A 19,525-nucleotide genomic window follows, 5' to 3' on the forward strand; every position below is an offset into this window, starting at 1 on the left:
TGCCAAGAAACTGATGTGGATGAGCCAATAAATACTTTGCCTATAAAAGCAGAGTAGTGCAAATAACTCACTTCTTGACTCCCTGTGGACTTTCTTTTAAATCATCCACAAGGCATAACTCTGGAGTAGAAAGAAATGCTCTTTCCTTGTCTGGATGAGCACAGCTCCATAAATACTCATGAACTTTCAAACCATCCAGGAAAAAGCATCCACTTATTTGGCATTGTATCAACCACCTGAAATAAACTCTCTTCACCAGCATAGCTCCATTGTCCATGATCAACAGAATGCACTACATCCACTTTCTGTAGCTTCTTACGTTGCAGTTCCAAAAACCAGTGACCACCAACTTGCAGGATTCTCTTCAAGACACACCATCAAGCTGTTGAATTTGAGCTCATTCCTGCTCTTATTCAAAACTTCAAAACCTTTCAGCTAATTTCCACCCACTCTCACCCTCACCTGATTACTCCCTTTTGTAAAGGATCAAAATCCATTTCAGGTAATGGGTTATCAGAATCCAGCGACAAGTCCACATACTCTCACATGTCCCATTTAGTAAAGACTATTCCATTCTCTGTGACCCACCCTCATGTCAGCAATCCTGTCTCTTCTCCAGGTCAATTACATCTGTTAATTTCCCACACCCCTGATTCCTAAGTCGTACAGCAAAGAAGCAGGCCCTTTAGCCTACCGACTTCAGGTTGGCCATCAAGTTCCTATCTATGCTAATCCCACTTTCCAGTGCTCAGCCTACAGCCTACAGCACTCTAATACTACGTAAAGTATTCTTAGATACTACAAATGTACCTGTCTCAAGCTGCCCCTTAGGCTGTGCATTCTAGATTTTAAACACTCTTCAGGTGAGAAAATTCTTGCTAAATCCCTCCAAAACACCTACCAATTACCTTAAAACATGTCCTCTGAAAGGAGACACTTCTGCTATGGAGAGAATTCTATCCGTGTCGTCATAATTCCGTTCACTTCACAAACAGTGCAGAACAATGATAGGATTTCCCCCCACCCCACCCTCCTCTACACTCAAACAATTGACTATCCTCCATAATTTCCTTCTTCTGAATTTGCTACCAGGCACATCAACCCATCCATTCCCTTTCAGTGTTTTGGAGGGAATGTTACCTCTGTGATACTTTCATACTCATTGATTTTCACCAAAACCAGCTTGGTCCTCGCACCACTTATCCACAGAACTGCAGGAGATCCAACTGATTCCTGAGACCTAGAGACTAAAACAATTCTTCAACACGAAGCAGCAATTTATGTCTACCTTCTCCAACTTTACGTACTGCATTTAGTGCTCAACATGTGGCCTCCTGCACTGGTACCATCAAGTGGCTAGAACAGGTTCAGCAGGCCATTTATAATTGGCGCACTCTCCCCTTGGGCCAGCTAGAACTGGACAAGGGTGTAGTTTAGATTAAACATTTAAAAATTAATCCAATCGATTTAAGTAATTAAAATTTAAATAAGGTTTAAATAAAAGAGTAACATTACTGAAAAATGCCAATAAGTAACTTTAAAACCAGGTAAAATAAAGCAGGTTAAGTTCTTAACTGTTTGCAATAAGATCATTGCCAGATTTAAATAAATGACCCCACTGAGACTTTGACCACCTGGTCTTAAAGCTGAGGGTCAGGTGCAGAATATGCCAGAATATTCTCTGCAGCAGTAACTGGAGCACCATAAAAATGATACAGTCAGCAATGCAGCAAACAATCAAATGCACCAGTATCTGACTCCAACTTGTGTCAGTGACTCCACATGGACAGAGGACCCAGACAAACAGCTTTATACAGTAGTTTTTGGTCTTTGATGAATCGACATTATAACTTAGATGAGACAATGAATGCTTGTTTATTCAATAAAGTACTGTGCACACATACCTAGCTAAGGTACCTAAGACTTTTGCACAGTACTGTAGTAATTTTATGCATTGCTCTGTACTGCTGCTGCAAATTAAAAGCAGAGTCCATGGCATACGAGAGTGATGATAAAACTAATTTTGATAAGGGTCTCTGTTGTGGACTGAGAGTGGGAAGGAGAGGGGAATCATGGTTGGGAAAAGGGGAAGGGAGAGGGGAGGGAACAGAAAGTGCCAGAGAGACCTGTAATGATCAATAAACCAACTGTCTGGAATCAAATGACCTTGCCTGGTGTCTCAGGGCTGGGTGTGACTGCACTCACACCAGCCCATGCCTTGGCAATCCTTCTGCCACCTGTCCCACATCCCTCTTGCGACACTCCACCCTCCCTATTCCCAACATCCTTTGCTCCCACCAGATTTACACAGGCGCTCCCTGCTCCACGTTGACAAATACAGTACAATGCAAATCCTTCTGTACCCTAGCTATAAATGTCCATCTTAGTTTTTTCCACGGTACTGTAGATTGGGTGAACACTTCGCAGGACATCTCTGTCAGTCCAAAATGTGAAGCTCAGATTCCAGTTCCCTGAACTTGAAATCTACCACTCACACTGTGACCCTTAGCAATATTTGTTGCAGCACCACAGAAAGCATCTGATCTGGGTGCATCATGGCTTGGGCTGGCAACTGATCTGCCCCTGACTGCGGGAAGCTGCAGAGTGTGTGAACATCATGGAAACCAGCCTCCCCTCCAGGGACTCCGTCTACACTTCTCACTGCCTCAGTATAGCAGCCGGCATAAAGATCCCACCCACACAGGACTTTCTCTCTTCCCCCTCTCCCATCGGGCAGAAGATACAAAAGCCCTACCTTGTTATGATCTTGCATCTTATTGTTCACATGCACTGCAGTTTCTCTGTACTGTAACACTTTATTCTGCCTTACCGTGTATTATCTCAATGTACCATTGTAATGAATTGATCTGGACGGATAATATGCAAGACAAGTTTTTCACTGTACCTCAGTACCTGTGACAATAATCAACCAACTTACCAATGTATTCATTTACCAAATAAGCCTGATGCAAACCCAACGATTGAATTAAAAAATTCAGGTAATTTTTATACTCAAATTTTATATTTTAAATAGTGAACATTCAGCTATTTTATTTCTCCTCCAGATTTCATTTACATTCTCTGGATTGTTTTTATTATTCACTAGCCTTTACCATACTCTTTCTCCTGGAACCACCTTCATTTATATCTTTCAATCTCTCCTGTCTCGTCCTTTGTTCAGACCTTCCCTTCTCTTCTCTGAGCTCCACCCCCCTCCCCAATTTCACTGCAGCTGAAAACTCTACTTCCAGCTTTTCCAATTTTGATGCAAGGTGTTCAATCTGAAAGTAAACTCGTACCTAAAGTAGATCTTTCTAGCCATTTTGTTATATTTGTTAATCTTTGATCTTTGCTGGGCCAGTTGTTAGCCTCTCATGGAAGATAAACACTGATCCTGCCAGTGAAGGCCACAACCCAAGAATGAATACAATTTCAAAAGTGTAACTGGCTGTCAGTTTTTTAAACATTTTCATGGGATCACAGAATAATAGAGCAATCATTTTATTCTCCTTTGCACTTGTCTGCTGATGAATGACAGTAAACACTTGAATCTTGAAGGGGGTGAAATTGATCTCTGGGGCTAAGGATACAGCATGTGGGCAGATGAACCTGGGGCTGGAGTTGGGCAGCAGAGGCTGGGCTGGGGGTGGGGGAGTGATGTTGACATTGCACTCATATCCAAAAACATCCACCATTCTGACATAATTTTTTAAGAATGACATAGCATTAAAATTTAGCAACATGGCCTGTAAGTAAACTGCTGCAGCTTGTTCAAAATGCAGCAACAAGAATCTTCATCAAAAAAAAATCAAAGGACATTTCACTGGTTTTGGCATCATTACACTCACTGTCTTTCAGGATCAATTTTATATGACTCTTAATTGTATATAGGGCTCTGAATAATTTTTCTCCTCTGTATATTTTGCAGTGCCTGTCCGTTTACATCCCTAATCATAATCTTAGATCCGCAGATTCTGGTTTGCTTGGTGCTCCGAGAGCCAAGCATATGAGATCTGGTGATCTTGCCTTTTGCTCTTATATGCCAGAAATCTGAAAAACTCTACTGATGGAGATGTACCAGGCTAGGACTGTGGAATGTTTCAAAACATTTCTAAAGACCCACTTTTTAAATTTGGCCCACTTACAGGATTACTTAATGTCTGTTGATGATGATTACATTTATATAATCTGGTATATTTGATTACATTTTATTCTATATGTTTGTCTTCACTTATGATTTTTAATTTTGTCTCATATTTTTATGGCTACTTTGGTTTATGTTTACAATCTATGTAAAGCATTTTGAGCCTGCATCTTTATGAATGAAAGATGCAAAGTAAAGTTTGTATTATTATTATTATTACTACATTAGGAAGACATTTAAACCAGAGTTTGCTTTAGACTCTTTTGAAAATGATTCTATTGGTCTCACACCTTACTCTTCGCATACTACTGCATTTTTTTCCTTTTTCTCTTCAGGTTTTCTTTTGAACTATTTGATCTTTATCCAAATCCCTATTAGGCAATGCATTCCAAATCCCAGAGCTTTTCCTCATATTGCCTGTGAATTTTATGCCAATTGGCTTAATTCTGTATGCTCTGATTATAGATCTAAAGTCACTGATAAATTTCTCTTTCTTTATACCCAAACCCTTGGCAATTTTAACCTTATATACTTGTACCAGTTGCTTAAGCAGAAAAGACATCTTGGCATCTACACACAGTACAGTCTTCACCCAATCAAAATGGGCTGGAGTATTGCGAACAGTTCTAGTTTCCTTAATTGAGAAAAGGTATACTGGATTTGGAAATGGTGTTAAGAAGGTTCACCAGGTTGATTCTGAAGTTGAGGGATTAGTTTATGAGGAGAGATTGAGTCACCTGGGATTATAATCACTGGAATTCAGAAGAATGAGAGGGAATCTTAACAGAAACATTAACTCGTGAAAGAGATAGATAAAATTGAGGCAAGAAAGCTTCTTCCACTGGTAGGCGAGTCTCAAGCAAGGGGACATAGCCTCAAGATTCGATGGAATAGATTTAGAATGGAAATGAGGAGAAACTGCTTTTCACAGAGCTGTAAATCTGTGGAATTCACTGCCCAAGGAAGCAGTAGAGGCTACATCATTAAATACGTTTAAGACACAGTTAGATTTTTGCATAGCAGGGAACTAAGGGTGATGGGGAAAAGGTGGAGCTGAGTATATAGCCAGCTCAGCCATGATCTTGTTGAATGACAGAGCAGGCCCAATGGGCCAGATGACCTTCTTGACAATGGTTGCCATACACTTCTGCTGCTGTCCGGAAGCTATGAGATCATCACTGGTTGCAGCCTTCTCTGTCTCTTGTGCACTTTTCTGCAGGTGACCTGTTCCTTTGACATATAAGCATTGTGGTGAACTATGTGCCTGTCTGGACACGCCCCCTGCTGGCTGCTCCTGTGGCTCCTCCCACAGGCCCCTGTATAAAGGCGATCTGAGGCCTGACGCTCGGCCTCAGTCTCCAGGACATAGTATGATGGACACTCACTCCTGGGTCCTTCTTCCAGTCAATAAAAGCCGATATCTCGCCTTACGTCTCAGTGTGAGTTATTGATGGTGCATCAAGCATCTTCCATCTTTGTCAATAAAAGGATCACAACCGTGATAGTCATCTAATAACTGCAGCTTGCCACCTTCTTTCTTGTGGATGCCATGGTTGAATTCTTACTGCAATGCCTGATTTTAAAGTATGGCAGCTTCCTAGTTGTTCAGTTGTCATAGGAAAATTGCTTTTTCAGCTCAACTTTCCTTCATCTCATTTTCCATTTAAAGTTTTAGACATCTGCCAACTTGTAGCTGTTGGCAGTATCATTCTGATTCAGCAGTCCATCGTACTGCGCCGAGCCAGAAGTGAGCCACATACTGGTCTTTTTTTTGTCTGCCAAGTAACTGTGATATACAAACTCACCTGCAATATTTTAAGCACTATTGTCTGTTACAACTTTATCTGAAATACTGCTTCTGGCAAAGTGAGCATTCAGCTAGACAGAAGCTGCTGAAGATGTGTTTGAACTGAGGTAATCTATTCCAGAAAGCTGAAAAAATAATTGACTGCCACCAGCACTTTCAATGGACTACTTCCTGTCACTTTCTGTGACCTATATGACTTAGCAAGTCATATAATATTAGTCTTTCTGCTACCTACAAGCCTGCTCTGTGGACATCTTCCATCCTGGTAACACACACTAGTGTCTGATCTCAAAAAGCTTGAGAACACAGCCCGGTCTATCATGAAAGCCATCCTCCCCCTCCATTGACTCTTTCTATGTTTCCCACTGCTTCAGCATAAACAAAAATTTCTCCCATCCCAGTCATCTCTCTTCTCGATTGAGCAGGAAGTACAAAAGCTTGAGAACATATAATCGAGGACAGTTTCTGTCTCACTGTGACAAAACTCTTCAACGGACCTCTTGTACGATAAAGGACTCCTGGTCTCCCAATCTACCTCCTTGGGACCCTTGCATCTTAGCTACCTACACTGCATTTGCTTCGTAACAGTAACACACTATTTTCTGAATTCTGTTTTCCTTCTGTACCACCTTCCTGTACCAATTTATGGAATATTTGTCTGGATGGCATGTTGACCAAGCTTTTCACTGTACGTCAGTATGTGACAATAATAGTCCATTTATCAATTGCTGTTTTATCATGAGAAGGTGCATGATGGCATCCAGTTTCCTACAGGATGGATAAGGGATAGAGAGAGATACGTGGATGGCTAAGTGATGGTAGTGAATAAAGCAATTGAAGTATGGGAATAAGATGGTTTGGAGGGGAATGGGGATACTAACTGCTGAGAAATCTGTAACTTCACAGCTTCCAAAAATTTCAACTAAAGTAGCAACACATGGGCTGTAGCTTCATATATTTGCACCAACTTGCATCTGTGGAACAGATGACCCACTGCCTTTAACATTACAAATTTATACATCAGATTGTGCAACATCATTTACACACTCTTGCCATTTCCAATGGCTGAAAAAGTTTACACAATATAAATTTTAGTTAATTATAAAGAATCAAAATATTCATGAAATGAAGAATACATTTTCCATAAAAACAAAAGCAAAACCCTACCAGGTCAGCTTGTCTGGCCTCTTCTATGTAGTGTGTTGTTATGATCACTGAAGTCCTTTGATCTTTAACTATGTCTACCAAATGTTGCCAAATCCTCCAGAGATAAAAAGAGAAGGGGTTAATAAAATGTCACGGTTTAAATACCTGCAGAAATACATTTATTAATAATTTGAGACGAAGTGGCATTTCACGCATATTTTATTTGTTAATGAAAAGCCATTAAATTGTCAGGAAACAAGGTAATAACTGAAAAATACAAACTATATTTTATCACTAACAAAGGAATGTACATTCTGAGGTTGGATCCATAGTTTCTCCCAAACAATATTCCAGCTTTGGCCAAGAAATGAGGAGGTCACTGCTTCTAATCTTCACTGCTGAATTTGTGTGCAGACACTGAACGTAAAAGCACATGATGTGATGAGGTACTTATCTGAGTCAGGCAAGACGTCATCTACCTCTACATCCACTAAGTAGGGAGATGGACGAGAGCAAACTGATTACTACTTTACTTTATTGTCACCAAACAATTGATACTAGAGCGTACAATCATCACAGTGATATTTGATTCTGTGCTTCGCGCTCCCTGGAGTACAAATCGATAGTAAATATAATAAAAATTTTGAATTATAAATCATAAATAGAAAATAGGAAAGGGAAAGTAAGGTAGTGCAAAAAAATTAAAAAGATTAATCAAGGTAATACCAAACTACTGCTCTCTTTTGGATGTCTGTTCAACAGCTGGGCTCTTGCTGCGTTTTAAAATCTGAAAATCGTACAGCACAGATGAAGTCAATTCTTCCCACTGTTTCTGTATCAGCTCTTTGGTAAACCTTTACAATAAGCCTCTCCTCTGATCTTTCCCCATAGTCTAGTATATTTTCTCCCTTTCAGGATTTATCCAGTTCCATTACTACAAAGTCTGCTTACATTTTTCTTTTGTATTCCTTCTTAAAGCAAACTGCTACACAAAATAAATTCTCTTCATCTCGCTTCTGATTTCAAATTAAGATGTTCTGTTTCCTCATATGCCTCACATTATGTTTCTGCTATTTTAAGTGTGAATGCTGCATGGATATTCTCCAGCATGCTGACTCACCATCTTGAACCTTACTTTCCTCCTGGCTAGGGTTCAGACTTAGTTTATTTATCTTAACATACTCCCCAGACTCTTTCACCACCAGCCTCCAGTCCCCAACCCTCCAGTCAATCACTCCCTGATGTTCCTGTTTGTTAGTGTCTAGGTACAAAGGTGCCAATCACACCCTGACACTTACTCACAGGAGGATGTTAATGAAGAAGTGGATACTTAAAATAACCTTGCCTGTGCTGAGCAACTGAATTCAAAAGCAGAGGATATTTTGAAATAATAAGTGGAAATGCTTTTGTGAACATGTACAGGTAGCAGAGAAGATCTGAAGAAAGGTGAACTCCAATCCTTAAATCAAAGTGTGGTAAACTCTGTTGAGCACATCCTAATTCACATCTAGTCACAGTAACCCACTACCGTTGTGCTTGCTGGCCCACACCGGCTCACTGATATCAAATCCTTCCTTTGCTTCATCCACTCCAGCTTCACTCACTCTTAACTGCAAACTTTATCCACTCCAACTTTTCTGATCCTAACTGCAAACTTCACACATTCTAATTTCTCTGTAACTGCAAACTTCTCACACTCCAGCTGTAAATTTCATCTAATCTAAGTTTCTCCAGTCCCACAACCCTCTTCAATACTCTCCACAAACCCTTTCTGTTTAAGGATCTCATATCTGAAATATTTCTCTCTCCACAGATGTTGTCTGACTTGCCATTGCTTCCAACATCCCTTGTTCATATAACACACTTCAATGTCTGGACGAAAAAAGTATGGACTTGTTTAGCCATGATTTATTGCTTCATCAGTGGAAGCTACCCTCACCAGCCCAAGCCCCAACAGTTGAAGCTCTCTGATTTTCTTTTCTCCTTTAAGATGTTCTTTGAAATCCTTCAGTCATTTGCCCAAACACTTAATGTGGCTCCACGTCAATTTCTTTCTGACAACAGTCTGGATGTTTTGCTTTATTAAAAGGATCACAGAAATCCAAGTTGCTGTTGTTTTTGTAAATCATCTCATACTCCTGGCATGTTTATTAGCCCCTCCAACATTTATCCCTGCAATTGGGAAGTGCTTCACCTCCTCCCTCACCTCCATTCAGGGCACCAAACAGCCCCTACAGGTGAGGTAACACTTCACCAGTGAATAATGGGGTTGTCTATTGTGTCCAGTGCTCCCATTGCAGACCCCTCTACATTGGTGAGACATGGCTTAATTTGGAGGACTGCTTTGTCAAGCACCTCTGCTCCATCCACCAAAAGCAGAACTTCCCTGTGGCCAAGCATTTTAATTCCAATTCTCATTCCGATATGTTGGTCTGTGGTCTCCTCTTGTACCATGATGAGGACATCCTCAGGGCGGAGAAAGAACAGCTTATAATTCTGTCTGGGTAGCCTCCAACCAGATGGTATGAATATTGATTTCTCCTTTCAGTAAAAATAATTCCTCCCCCTCCCCTCTTCTATACCCCACTCTTACTTTTTTATCTGCCTATCACCTCCCCCTAGGTCCCCTCCTCCTTCCCTTTCTTCTATGGGCCACTCTCCTCTTCTATCATATTCTTTCCTCTCCAGCCCTTTATTTTTCCTACCTACCTGGCTTCACCCCTCACCTCCTAGCTGTCCTCATTCCCCTCCCCTTTTTATTCTGGCATCTCCCCCTTCTTTTCCAGTCCTGAAGAAGGGTCTCTGCCTGAAACGTCGACTGTTTTTTCATTTCCATGGATGCTGCCTGACCTGCAAAGTCCCTCCAGCATTTTGTGTGCGTTGCTTTGGATTTCCAGCATCTGCAGAATTTCTCTTGTTTATGTTTACATGGGATCTGTTGCCTAGTATCCACCGGTCAGCTCATCAGCTAGAGTCTAAAATTATATCCAGACACCACCATTTAGAGGAAACACCAAGGCCTTGGACAAGGTGAAGAAATAATTTACTAGCACGTTGCCACTGATATGAGCAGAAACTAAAAATGTATTGCTGCTCTCCTTAAAGAGATCAATGAGGAAGAAAACTGTAGACTGCAAAATGATATCAGGTGGGAAGAAAAATGATAAATAGAACTCAGAAACAGAAAAGAATGTGAGGTACCGAGTTTGGTAAAGGGCACAAGGGAAGGGAGTGTGCAGTAAATGAGAGGAAACTGTGCAATGTAGAGGAACCTGAGGACCTTAGAGTCAATGAACTGAGATCCCTGAAGGTACCAGATGGTGAAGTAAGCATACAGGGTTGCTTGCCTTAATTGGGCAAGGGATAGATTGCAAGGACAGGGAGACTGGAATGAATAAAATCGCAGCTAGCCACAGATCATGTGGTGCATCCTCTTTTGGTCACCAATCCACAGGAAAGGATGGGGCAGGATTAGAGATGCTGCAGAGGCCAATTGCAAGAAATTGAATGTTAGAGAATTATAGACTGGAGTTGTTCTCTTTGGAAAAGAGGAAAGGAGACCTATGTGCCGCCACATCATTGGCCATGAAGATCAATGGAACTGCAGATGCCAGAAATCTGAAAGAAAAACAGAAAATGCTGGAAATACTCAGACAGATCAGGTTGCAAAACAGAATTAGTACTTCATGGCAAAGGCTTTGTCTGCAAAAGTATCTTCAACCTTGAACTTTTGCTCTGTGAAGGGAGACCTCATGAAGGATGGTGATGGGGGAAAGAGGATGAGACAATTTTCAGTGGCAGCCTGGGCAGAGGAAGGATAGCAATTTAAGATCATTGGTAAAGGGATCAAAAACAACATCATGGATGTGTTTGAGAACAGGAATGCATTCCTGCAAATACAGCAAAAGCCTACTGAAGAAAGACAATCACATACCAAATGAGGCACATAGGAATTCTGGTGTTCAGAATGGTCACCCATGAAAGTGACTGCAAATAGAGTCATTGGCCAGGAAGACAGATTTGGGATTTCAACCACAGCAGCTTTTCAACTTGTGGTTCTCATTCAAAACTATTGACATTTTTCTCTGTTTGTTGATGAGGAATATAGCAAGATGTTGCAGAGTCTAACGCATGGTGTGGATGCTGTTGCACTGAAATGCCAAGGAATAGATCATGTGCTTTCACAGCAGAAGTCCCAGGACTCAGGAGGAGCTTCAGTCAATGGCTTTAAACATTGGTGGAGGTGCCTGGGGTATTACAGGTGCATCTTCAACTCTGCCTTCTTCACCCCCAACTTGCACAGTCTCTTACACACTCTGAGCCACAGTTGACCACTCAGGAAGCACAAGAATATTAGCCTAAATGGAACTCTGAACTTAAGGGTAGGTATAGAAAAGAAAGCAGAGAACAGTTGATAACTACATTAACAACAACATACTTTTATACAAAATCTTCAACATTGTAAAACATCGCAACACAATACCAGGAGAGTTATCAAAAAGTTGACAGCAGTCTAAGTAAGGTGATAATGACACAGATGACCAAAATGAATAGACTTGAACATGAGCTTGTAAGGAAGGAGGAGAGCTGGATGTCTGGACAGGTTTAAGAAGGAATCCCACACCACAGGCCTTGCCATCTGGAGACTAGTGGTAGAGAAATGAACTTCACAACTCCAGAAGTTTCCAAGTGATTGTACGTAGTTTTGGAAGGTATCCTCAATTTCTGTTAACATAATTGATTGGAGGAAGCTGCCTTTTGGATGACGGCAGGAGCTCTGAAGCCAAGCTACACATGTTTAATACCTGGCTCGTAGCACTGGGTCCACTCCAACAGTTGGCTCATCCAGTAAGAGGAGCTGTGGCTCGTGGAGCAGGGCAGCAGCCAGAGACACTCGCCGTTTCTGCCCACCACTGAAAAAGAGTTACAAGACACGTCAAGATATAGGTACAGAATTAGGCCATATGGCCCATGGAGTCTGCTCTGCCATTCCATCATGGCTGATCTGCTACCCCTCCCAACCCCATTGTCCTGCCCATAACTTTAGATGCCCTTATTAATCAAAAAGCTATCAACCTCCACTTTAAATTTACCCAATGACTTGGCCTCCACAAACATCAGTGCCGATGAATTCCAGAGATTCACCACCCTCTGGCTAAAGAAATTTCTCCTTATCTCTGTTCCAAAAGGACATTCTTCTATTATGAAGCTGTACTCTCTGCTCCTAGATTCCCCAGGATAGGAAAACATCTTCTCCACATCCACTCTATGTCGGTCTATCAATATTCGAAAGGTTTCAATGAGATCCCCCAAAAGTGTCAAGCCAACAGTTTGTTCTCTGGATAGTGCTATGGTACTACTATGATATAATTTCAAAGTAACTGGATTCTTGTAATTCCACAAGCTGGCAGTGTGTATGTTAAATGTATCAGCTGCTTTTAACTACAAGAAAATCCACAGACCTCAGTTAATCATGCCGTCTTTGAAGTGTCAATGGATTCCACTGTCACAGAAGGAATAAAAGTTGAGAGGAGACAGAAGATCTGTGCAGTTTTAATACCTGATTTAGGATTTAATGGATTTCAAGCATCCATTGAAGTTTGTTCAAACACCTGAAATCTGACAGCAGTGCTGGAAAATAAAAATAAGAAAAAAACTGCAGATGCTGGAAATCTGAAATAAAAACAGAAATTGCTGGAAACACTGGTCTTCAGCCTGAAACATTTATTGATAAATTGATTGATTGATTGATTGATTGATTGATTGATTGATTGATTGATTGACTGATTGGGATGTAGTGTGGAGTAGGCCCTCTGGCTCTTCAAACCCTGCTGCCCAGCAACCCTCCAATTTAATCCTAGCCATGTCATGGGACAACGTACAATGACTAATTAACCTACCAACTGTGGATTGTGAGAGGAAACTCACGCAGTCATGGGGAGAATGTACAAACTCCATACAGGCAGCGGCAGAAAACTCCATTTTCTTTTCACAGATGCTCCCCGACTGCTGAGTGTTTCCAGCATTTTCTGTTTCACTGCTGTGCTTCAACTCTCATTTTTAAATCATTTGCAACTTAATGCTGCACTTTAGATCTTTAGCACATGGACTTATTTTTTGTTGCTTTGGTTCAAAATTTGTCCTCCTTATAAGACTTAAACACACGAGATTCCGCAGATGCTGTAAACCTTGAGCAACACACACAAAATGCTGGAGGAACTCAGCAGGTTGGTCAGCATCTATGAAGGGGAAGCCCTGATGAAGGGTCTTGGCCTCAAATATCAACTGTTTATTTTTCCAGCATTTTGCTCATTACAAAACTGTCTAGAATGCCAAATTCCTTTTCACTCAGTTCTATGGTAATGATTATTTTTGTAGAAAGCCAATCATCTGGGCCCCACGTGTTCCTCAGGCCAGTTGTGCAAGCCACAACCATCTTTAATTCCCTTTATCAGTAGGTCTGAGATGGGTGAATTCAATTAATTTCCAACTTGGCTAATAAGGCAGACCTTGCCTGCATGCAGTGAGATCTGAACATTCAAGCCAGGCTTTTTTAAAATAAAGATTAAAGATCTTTATCACCAATACCCAATTGCCTCTTGAGAAGCTGGAGAAAACTGAATGAGATGCTCTGCAATTTTAGGGGATTTTATGAGTCAGCCAGATAGGTCTGATCGGGACATTGAAGATGAGCAGCAAGTAACTTTGCCAAAACACATGTGGCAGGCAATGACCTTCCTTAGGCATAAGCCACCATTGTCAGATCCCCTAACACCAACATTCTAGGGTTTACACTGGTTAAAAACCAACTGAACCAGTCACAGAAGTGCCATGGTTGCATGGCTGGGCATCCTGTATTGAACAACTCACTTCCCGACAGCCCAAGAATCTTCGCACTGTCAACAAGGCGCAAATTAGGAACATGATGAAATACTCTCCACTTCCGTTAATGAGTGCAACTCCAACAACTCTCAAGCAGTACAGGATCAGAAATAAATTTATTTCATTGACACATGATGTGAAAATTGGTATTTTGTGGCAGCAGTACAGTGCAAAGATTTGAATTTACTACAAATTACAAATTATCTTGGAACGTTGTGTTAACCAAGAGAAGAAATTGCTGGAAATTCATATGAAAGGCCAGGCATTAAAACTGCAGTCAAATGTTCCTTCTTTGCTGCATGCACACTTCCATTCCCACCTGTGACGGGGAAATCCACTGACAATCCAATAACAGGTTTGGGGACTTTCTTGCAGTTGAACCCATCTGATATATTTAACATACAAACCAGCTTATAGAGTTAGAAGAATCCTGTTGATATGTGGTAATATTGGCAGATAAGATAAAGGAAGCTGAAAATATTTTGTGAGTATATTAAGAGTAAAAGGGTAACTAGGGAGTGGGTATATCCCTTTAAGGATCAGTGTAGTCATCTATATGTGGAGCCACGTGAAATGAGCAAAGTCTTAAGGGAATATTTCTCATTTGTATTTTATGTGGAGAGGGACATGGAAGGTAGTGAGTTCAGGGAAGAAGGTAGAGTTATCATGGAACATTTGCACACTACAAAGGAGGAACTGCGAGAACATAACTGGGCTTGACGTGCATAAAGGTGGATGAATCTCCAGACCTGGTCAATAGTGGACAGCGAAGGTGGTTGTCTAAGGTTACAATGGGATATTGAACAAATGGGGAAGTGGGCAGAAGAATGGCAGTTGGAATTTAACTCAGCCAGGTGTTATTGTACATAAGGGTACAAGTACATGGATTCCTGAAAGTAGTCACACATGTACTTCTTTGTAGTCTACTCTACCACCAATCTTGGTATCACCTGAAAATGTACTAGTCCATGCCATCTACTTTCCTATCCAAAGCATTAATTTATATGATCAACAATTGAGGACTGAGCACTGATCCCTGTGGCACACCACTGGTCACAGGCCTAACTTGTCTTCATCAGCTGTGGCATTGAGTACAAGAATGGGATGTCATGTTACATTGTATAAAACGTTGGTTAAACTACGTGGAGTATTATATGCAGTTCTGGCGCGCTAAAGAGGGTGTGCAGAAAAAGATTCACAAGTTGCTTGTTTTGGAGGGCTTGTGTACTAAGAAGAGATTAGATAGGATGGGATTGTTTTCTTTAGAGTAAAAATGGTTAAGGAGTGACCTTGTAGAGGTATTTTACATCATGAGGGACATAGATATGGTAAACAGTCAAAGACCATTTCCAGAGAGGGAGGTCTAAGATAAGAGGGCTTTGGTTTATGGTGAGAGGGAAATGACTTACGGGGGAATCTGAGGAATAAATTGTCACACAGAGTGTGGAGTGTTTCTGGAACAAACTGCCAGAGGAAGTGCTAGGAGCAGATACAATTACAACATTTAAAATACATTTAGATAGGCAGATGGATAGTAAAGGTTCAGCGGGATCTGAACCATATGCAGTCAAATGGGATGAGGGTAGATACACCCCCGTGAACCTGTTTGGGCTGAAAGATCTGTTTCTGTGTGGTATAACTGAGTATCCAAGACAAAAGCCCATTTAACCATAAACAATTAAGAAAATAGGAACTCTCGTTGATACAATCCTTTGTTAAAACTATCAATATAAAGGATGAAACAAAAGCCCACATTTTGGATCACCAAGTTATATACCTGGGTTAGGGAATTAGGAAGAACAATTCTCCTTGGAGAAGTGTTGTTCTATTAATTTGTGTCTGCTTGTCCGAAAACAAAGTGCTTTGCATACCTGAGATTCTTTATAAGCATGTTCTTATCATGAAGATCAAGGAAGTCAACCAGGAAAGAGAGACGGGCTTCGATATCTTTACTGTTCATCCCATGTATGCGACCAAAGAAGCGAAAGGTGTCAGTGATGCTAAACTCATTGTACAGTGCTAGCTCCTGTGTGAAATTACAAAGAAGTTTTTATTCATATAAAATATGCAATTATTTGGAAATAAACTTCAATCCAATTTCCCAGAATCATTGGTTAAAACAGTGGAGTAGGACTATACTATCAGCTCAGTCCAGTTAATCTCACACATCCACTCTTCCCCCAGTTATTTCAAAGCCAGTGAAGTCCTTTGGATATTATACCTGTGGCATGTATCCCACCATCCTGCCTGGAACCCCATGGCCTGGAAATGCTGGAGGTTTCCCCAGAACTGTAATCTGACCCCTCGAGATGAGCAATCTTCCCAAGACACACCGGAGAAATGTGGTTTTCCCACAGCCACTTGGACCAAGCAGCCCAAATCTGCATGGAAGAGGAGATTTACATGATCAGCAGTACACACTCTTCTTCCTCATGACGCACAGATTAGGCCGAATGGTACAGCAACCAGAGAAGTCCTCTCATTTCTTTGTGCTCTTCAGGAAACACACCTCAAACACTAGATTACGCCATGGTTATCAGGAAATTCAGGGTGTTTCAGGACAGGGTGTGGAAAGGAGCAGTGAAAGGAAGGAGACTGAGGAGCATTAAAGTTTAAGAAGGTGGGAGAAGAGGAGAAAAAGAAAGGTGGGTGAGGTTGAGAGAGAGAAGCAGATTTACCGTTAAGGTAGGCCAGGGGCAGAAATTTCATCCTACAGTGCCCTCTGAAAGGAGCTTGTTAATGAATTCAAACCAACATGGTAATATACTTACATCTGACCTTGTGGCAAAGTGAGCCTAAGATTATTAAGTACAGTCAGCTTCCCATAGGTCAGGCAGACACCCCTACACTCGACAGCAAGCAGGCTGAAGTCTTCGGCTGCAGCAGGATCCATTGGTAGGATAATGTTATTTCAAGAAAATAACTGGAATTAAAACAAAAGAAGCTGAAATACATATTTCAGTTGAATTTAGAACAAGTCAAGTTAAGTCACTTTTTATTATCATTTTGACCATAACTGCTGGTACAGTACACAGTAAAAATGAGACAGCATTTTTCAGGACCATGGTACTACAAGAAACAGTACAAAAACTACACTGATCTACGTAAAACAACACAAAAAAAGCTACACTAGACTACAGACCTACCCAGGACTGCATAAAGTGCACAAAACAGTGTAGACATTACAATAAGTAATAAACAAGACAACAGGCACCATAGAGGTCAGTGAATTGATGTTGGTCCAGGCTCTGGGTATTGAGGAGTCTGATGGCTTGGGGGAAGAAATTGTTATATAGTCTGATCATGAGAGCCTGAATGCTTCAGTGCCTTTTTCCAGATGGCAGGAGGGAGAAGAGTTTGCAAGAGAGGTGCATGGGGTCCTTCATAATGCTATTTGCTTTGTGGATGCAGCGTGTAGTGTAAATGTCTGTAATGGCGGGATAAAAGACCCCGATGATCTTCTCAGCTGACCTCACTATCCGCTGCAGGGTCTTGTGATCCGAGATGGTGCAATTTCTGAACCAGGCAGTGATGCAGCTGCTCAGGATGCTCTTGATAATCCTCTGTAGAATGTGGTGAGGATGGGGGGCGGTGGGAGATGGACTTTCCTCAGCCTTCGCAAAAGTAGAGACGCTGCTGGGCTTTCTTTGCTATGGAGCTGGTGTTGAGGGACCAGGTGAGATTCTCCGCCAGGTAACATCAAGAAAATTGGTGTCCTTAACGATCTCTACCGAGGAGCCGTCAATGTTCAGTGGGGTGTGGTCGCTCCATGTCAACAACCATCTATTTTGTTCTGTTCACATTCAGAGACAGGTTGTTGGCTCTGCACCAGTCTGTCAGCTGCTGCACCTCCTCTCTGTAAGCTGACTCATCGTTCTTCTTTAATTTTTTTTCTACAAAAAAAAAGCACAGCCACAAAAACATCATTCTTGCTGATGAGACCCACCACGGTCGTGTCATCGGTGAACTTGATGACATGGTTCGAGCTGTGTGTTGCAGCACAGTCATGGGTCAGCAGAGTGAATAGCAGTGGACTGAGCGCGCAGCCCTGGGGGGCCCCCGTGCTCAGTGTGATGGTGTTGGAGATGCAGCCTCCAATCCGGAGATAGGTAGGAAGAGGGATGAGGTTCTGCAAAGTGAGTTCAGGGATGCTAAGTTAAAGAATGGAACCTCCAGGGTTGTGATCTCAGGTTTGTTTCCTGTGCCACTTGCTAGTGAGGCCAGGTGAGATTCTCCGCCAGATGCACAACAAGAAATTTGGTGCTTTTAACGACCTCTACTGAGGAGCCGTCGATGTTCAGCGGGGAGTGGTCGCTCTGTGCCCTCCTGAAGTCAACAACCATCTCTTTTGTTTTGTTCACATTCAGAGACAGGTTGTTGGCTCTGCACCAGTCCATTAGCTGCTGCACCTCCTCTCTGTAAGCTGACTCGTCATTCTTGCTGATGAGACCCACCATGGTTGTGTCATCGGCGAACTTGATTGTGTTGATTGTGTGTTGCAGCACAGTCATGTGTCAGCAGCGTAAACAGCAGTGGACTGAGCACACAGCCCAGGGGGCCCTGTGCTCAGTGTGATGGTGTTGGAGACACTGCCTCTGATCTGGACTGACTGAGGTCTCCCAGTCAGGAAGTCTAGTATCCATTTGCAGGGGGAGGTGCTTAGGCCAATTAGGCTCAGCTTTCCAATCATTTTCTTGTAGCTTTGTAGCTTTCTCACCTGTTAGTCATAACCTCCTGCTTCCAAAATCAATCCAGGTTCTGAGGTCATAATCTGGACTGTAATTTAACCGCAGAACTGCTCATTTTTGCCCTGAATTCTGACTGAAGGAGACATTACCTGATCGATTTACCCACTCTGGTAGCCAAAAGGAACCTTGTACAACTATTCCAAAGTGAGTAAGGAAGTCTTCTTACAAACGAGAGAAAATCTGCAGATGCTGGAGATCTGAGCAACACACACAAAATGCTGGAGGAACTCAGCAGGCCAGGCAGCATCTATAGAAAAGAATACAGTTGATGCTTCAGGCCGAGACCCTTTGGCAGGACTGGAGAGGAAAAGCTGAGGAGTAGATTTAAAAGGTGGGCGAGGGGAGAGAGAAGCACAAGGCGATAGGTGAAATCTGAAGGGGAAGGGGTGCAGTAAAGAGATGGGAAGTTCATTGGTGAAAGAGATACATGGCTGGAGAAGGGGGAGTCTGATAGAAGAGGCCAGAAGGCCATGGAAGAAAGAAAAGGCCGGAAGCAATGGATGGGCAATGAGATAAGGTGAGAGGGGGAATAGTGAAGGAGGGAGGGGGCATACAGGAAGTTTGAAAAATCGATGTTCATGCTATCAGGTTGGAGGCTACCCAGACAGAATATAAGATGATGCTCCTCCAACCCAAGTGTGGCCTCATCATGACAATGGAGGAGGCCATGGATATATATATCGGAATGGGAATGCTCAGAAGGATCTGGCCATTGAGGACTAACATGAGATGACTCAAAGGTTGTCGGTCTTTGGAATTCTCTGTGTGAAAGGTGTGGCTGTTCAGTGACTGAGTACA

At 42.0% G+C, this 19,525-nt stretch overlaps 1 protein-coding gene across 1 annotated transcript in view; it reads right to left on the bottom strand.

The window, feature by feature from the left end:
- Nucleotides 1–16,977, bottom strand: part of abch1 (ATP-binding cassette, sub-family H, member 1) — a 62,110-nt gene extending 45,133 nt beyond the window's left edge. The window contains exons 1-5 of the mRNA XM_059986141.1: nucleotides 16,751–16,977; nucleotides 16,201–16,360; nucleotides 15,851–16,005; nucleotides 11,903–12,010; nucleotides 7,119–7,212 (exon numbers count right to left, since the gene is read on the bottom strand). Coding sequence (XP_059842124.1) covers nucleotides 7,119–7,212; nucleotides 11,903–12,010; nucleotides 15,851–16,005; nucleotides 16,201–16,360; nucleotides 16,751–16,872 — 639 coding nt within the window. The 5' untranslated portion in view covers nucleotides 16,873–16,977. The remainder of the gene's footprint in view (nucleotides 1–7,118; nucleotides 7,213–11,902; nucleotides 12,011–15,850; nucleotides 16,006–16,200; nucleotides 16,361–16,750) is intronic.
- Between the last annotated feature and the right edge of the window lie 2,548 nt (nucleotides 16,978–19,525).

The sequence above is a fragment of the Hypanus sabinus genome, chromosome 12, assembly GCF_030144855.1.
Source record: "Hypanus sabinus isolate sHypSab1 chromosome 12, sHypSab1.hap1, whole genome shotgun sequence".
NCBI lineage: Eukaryota > Metazoa > Chordata > Chondrichthyes > Myliobatiformes > Dasyatidae > Hypanus > Hypanus sabinus.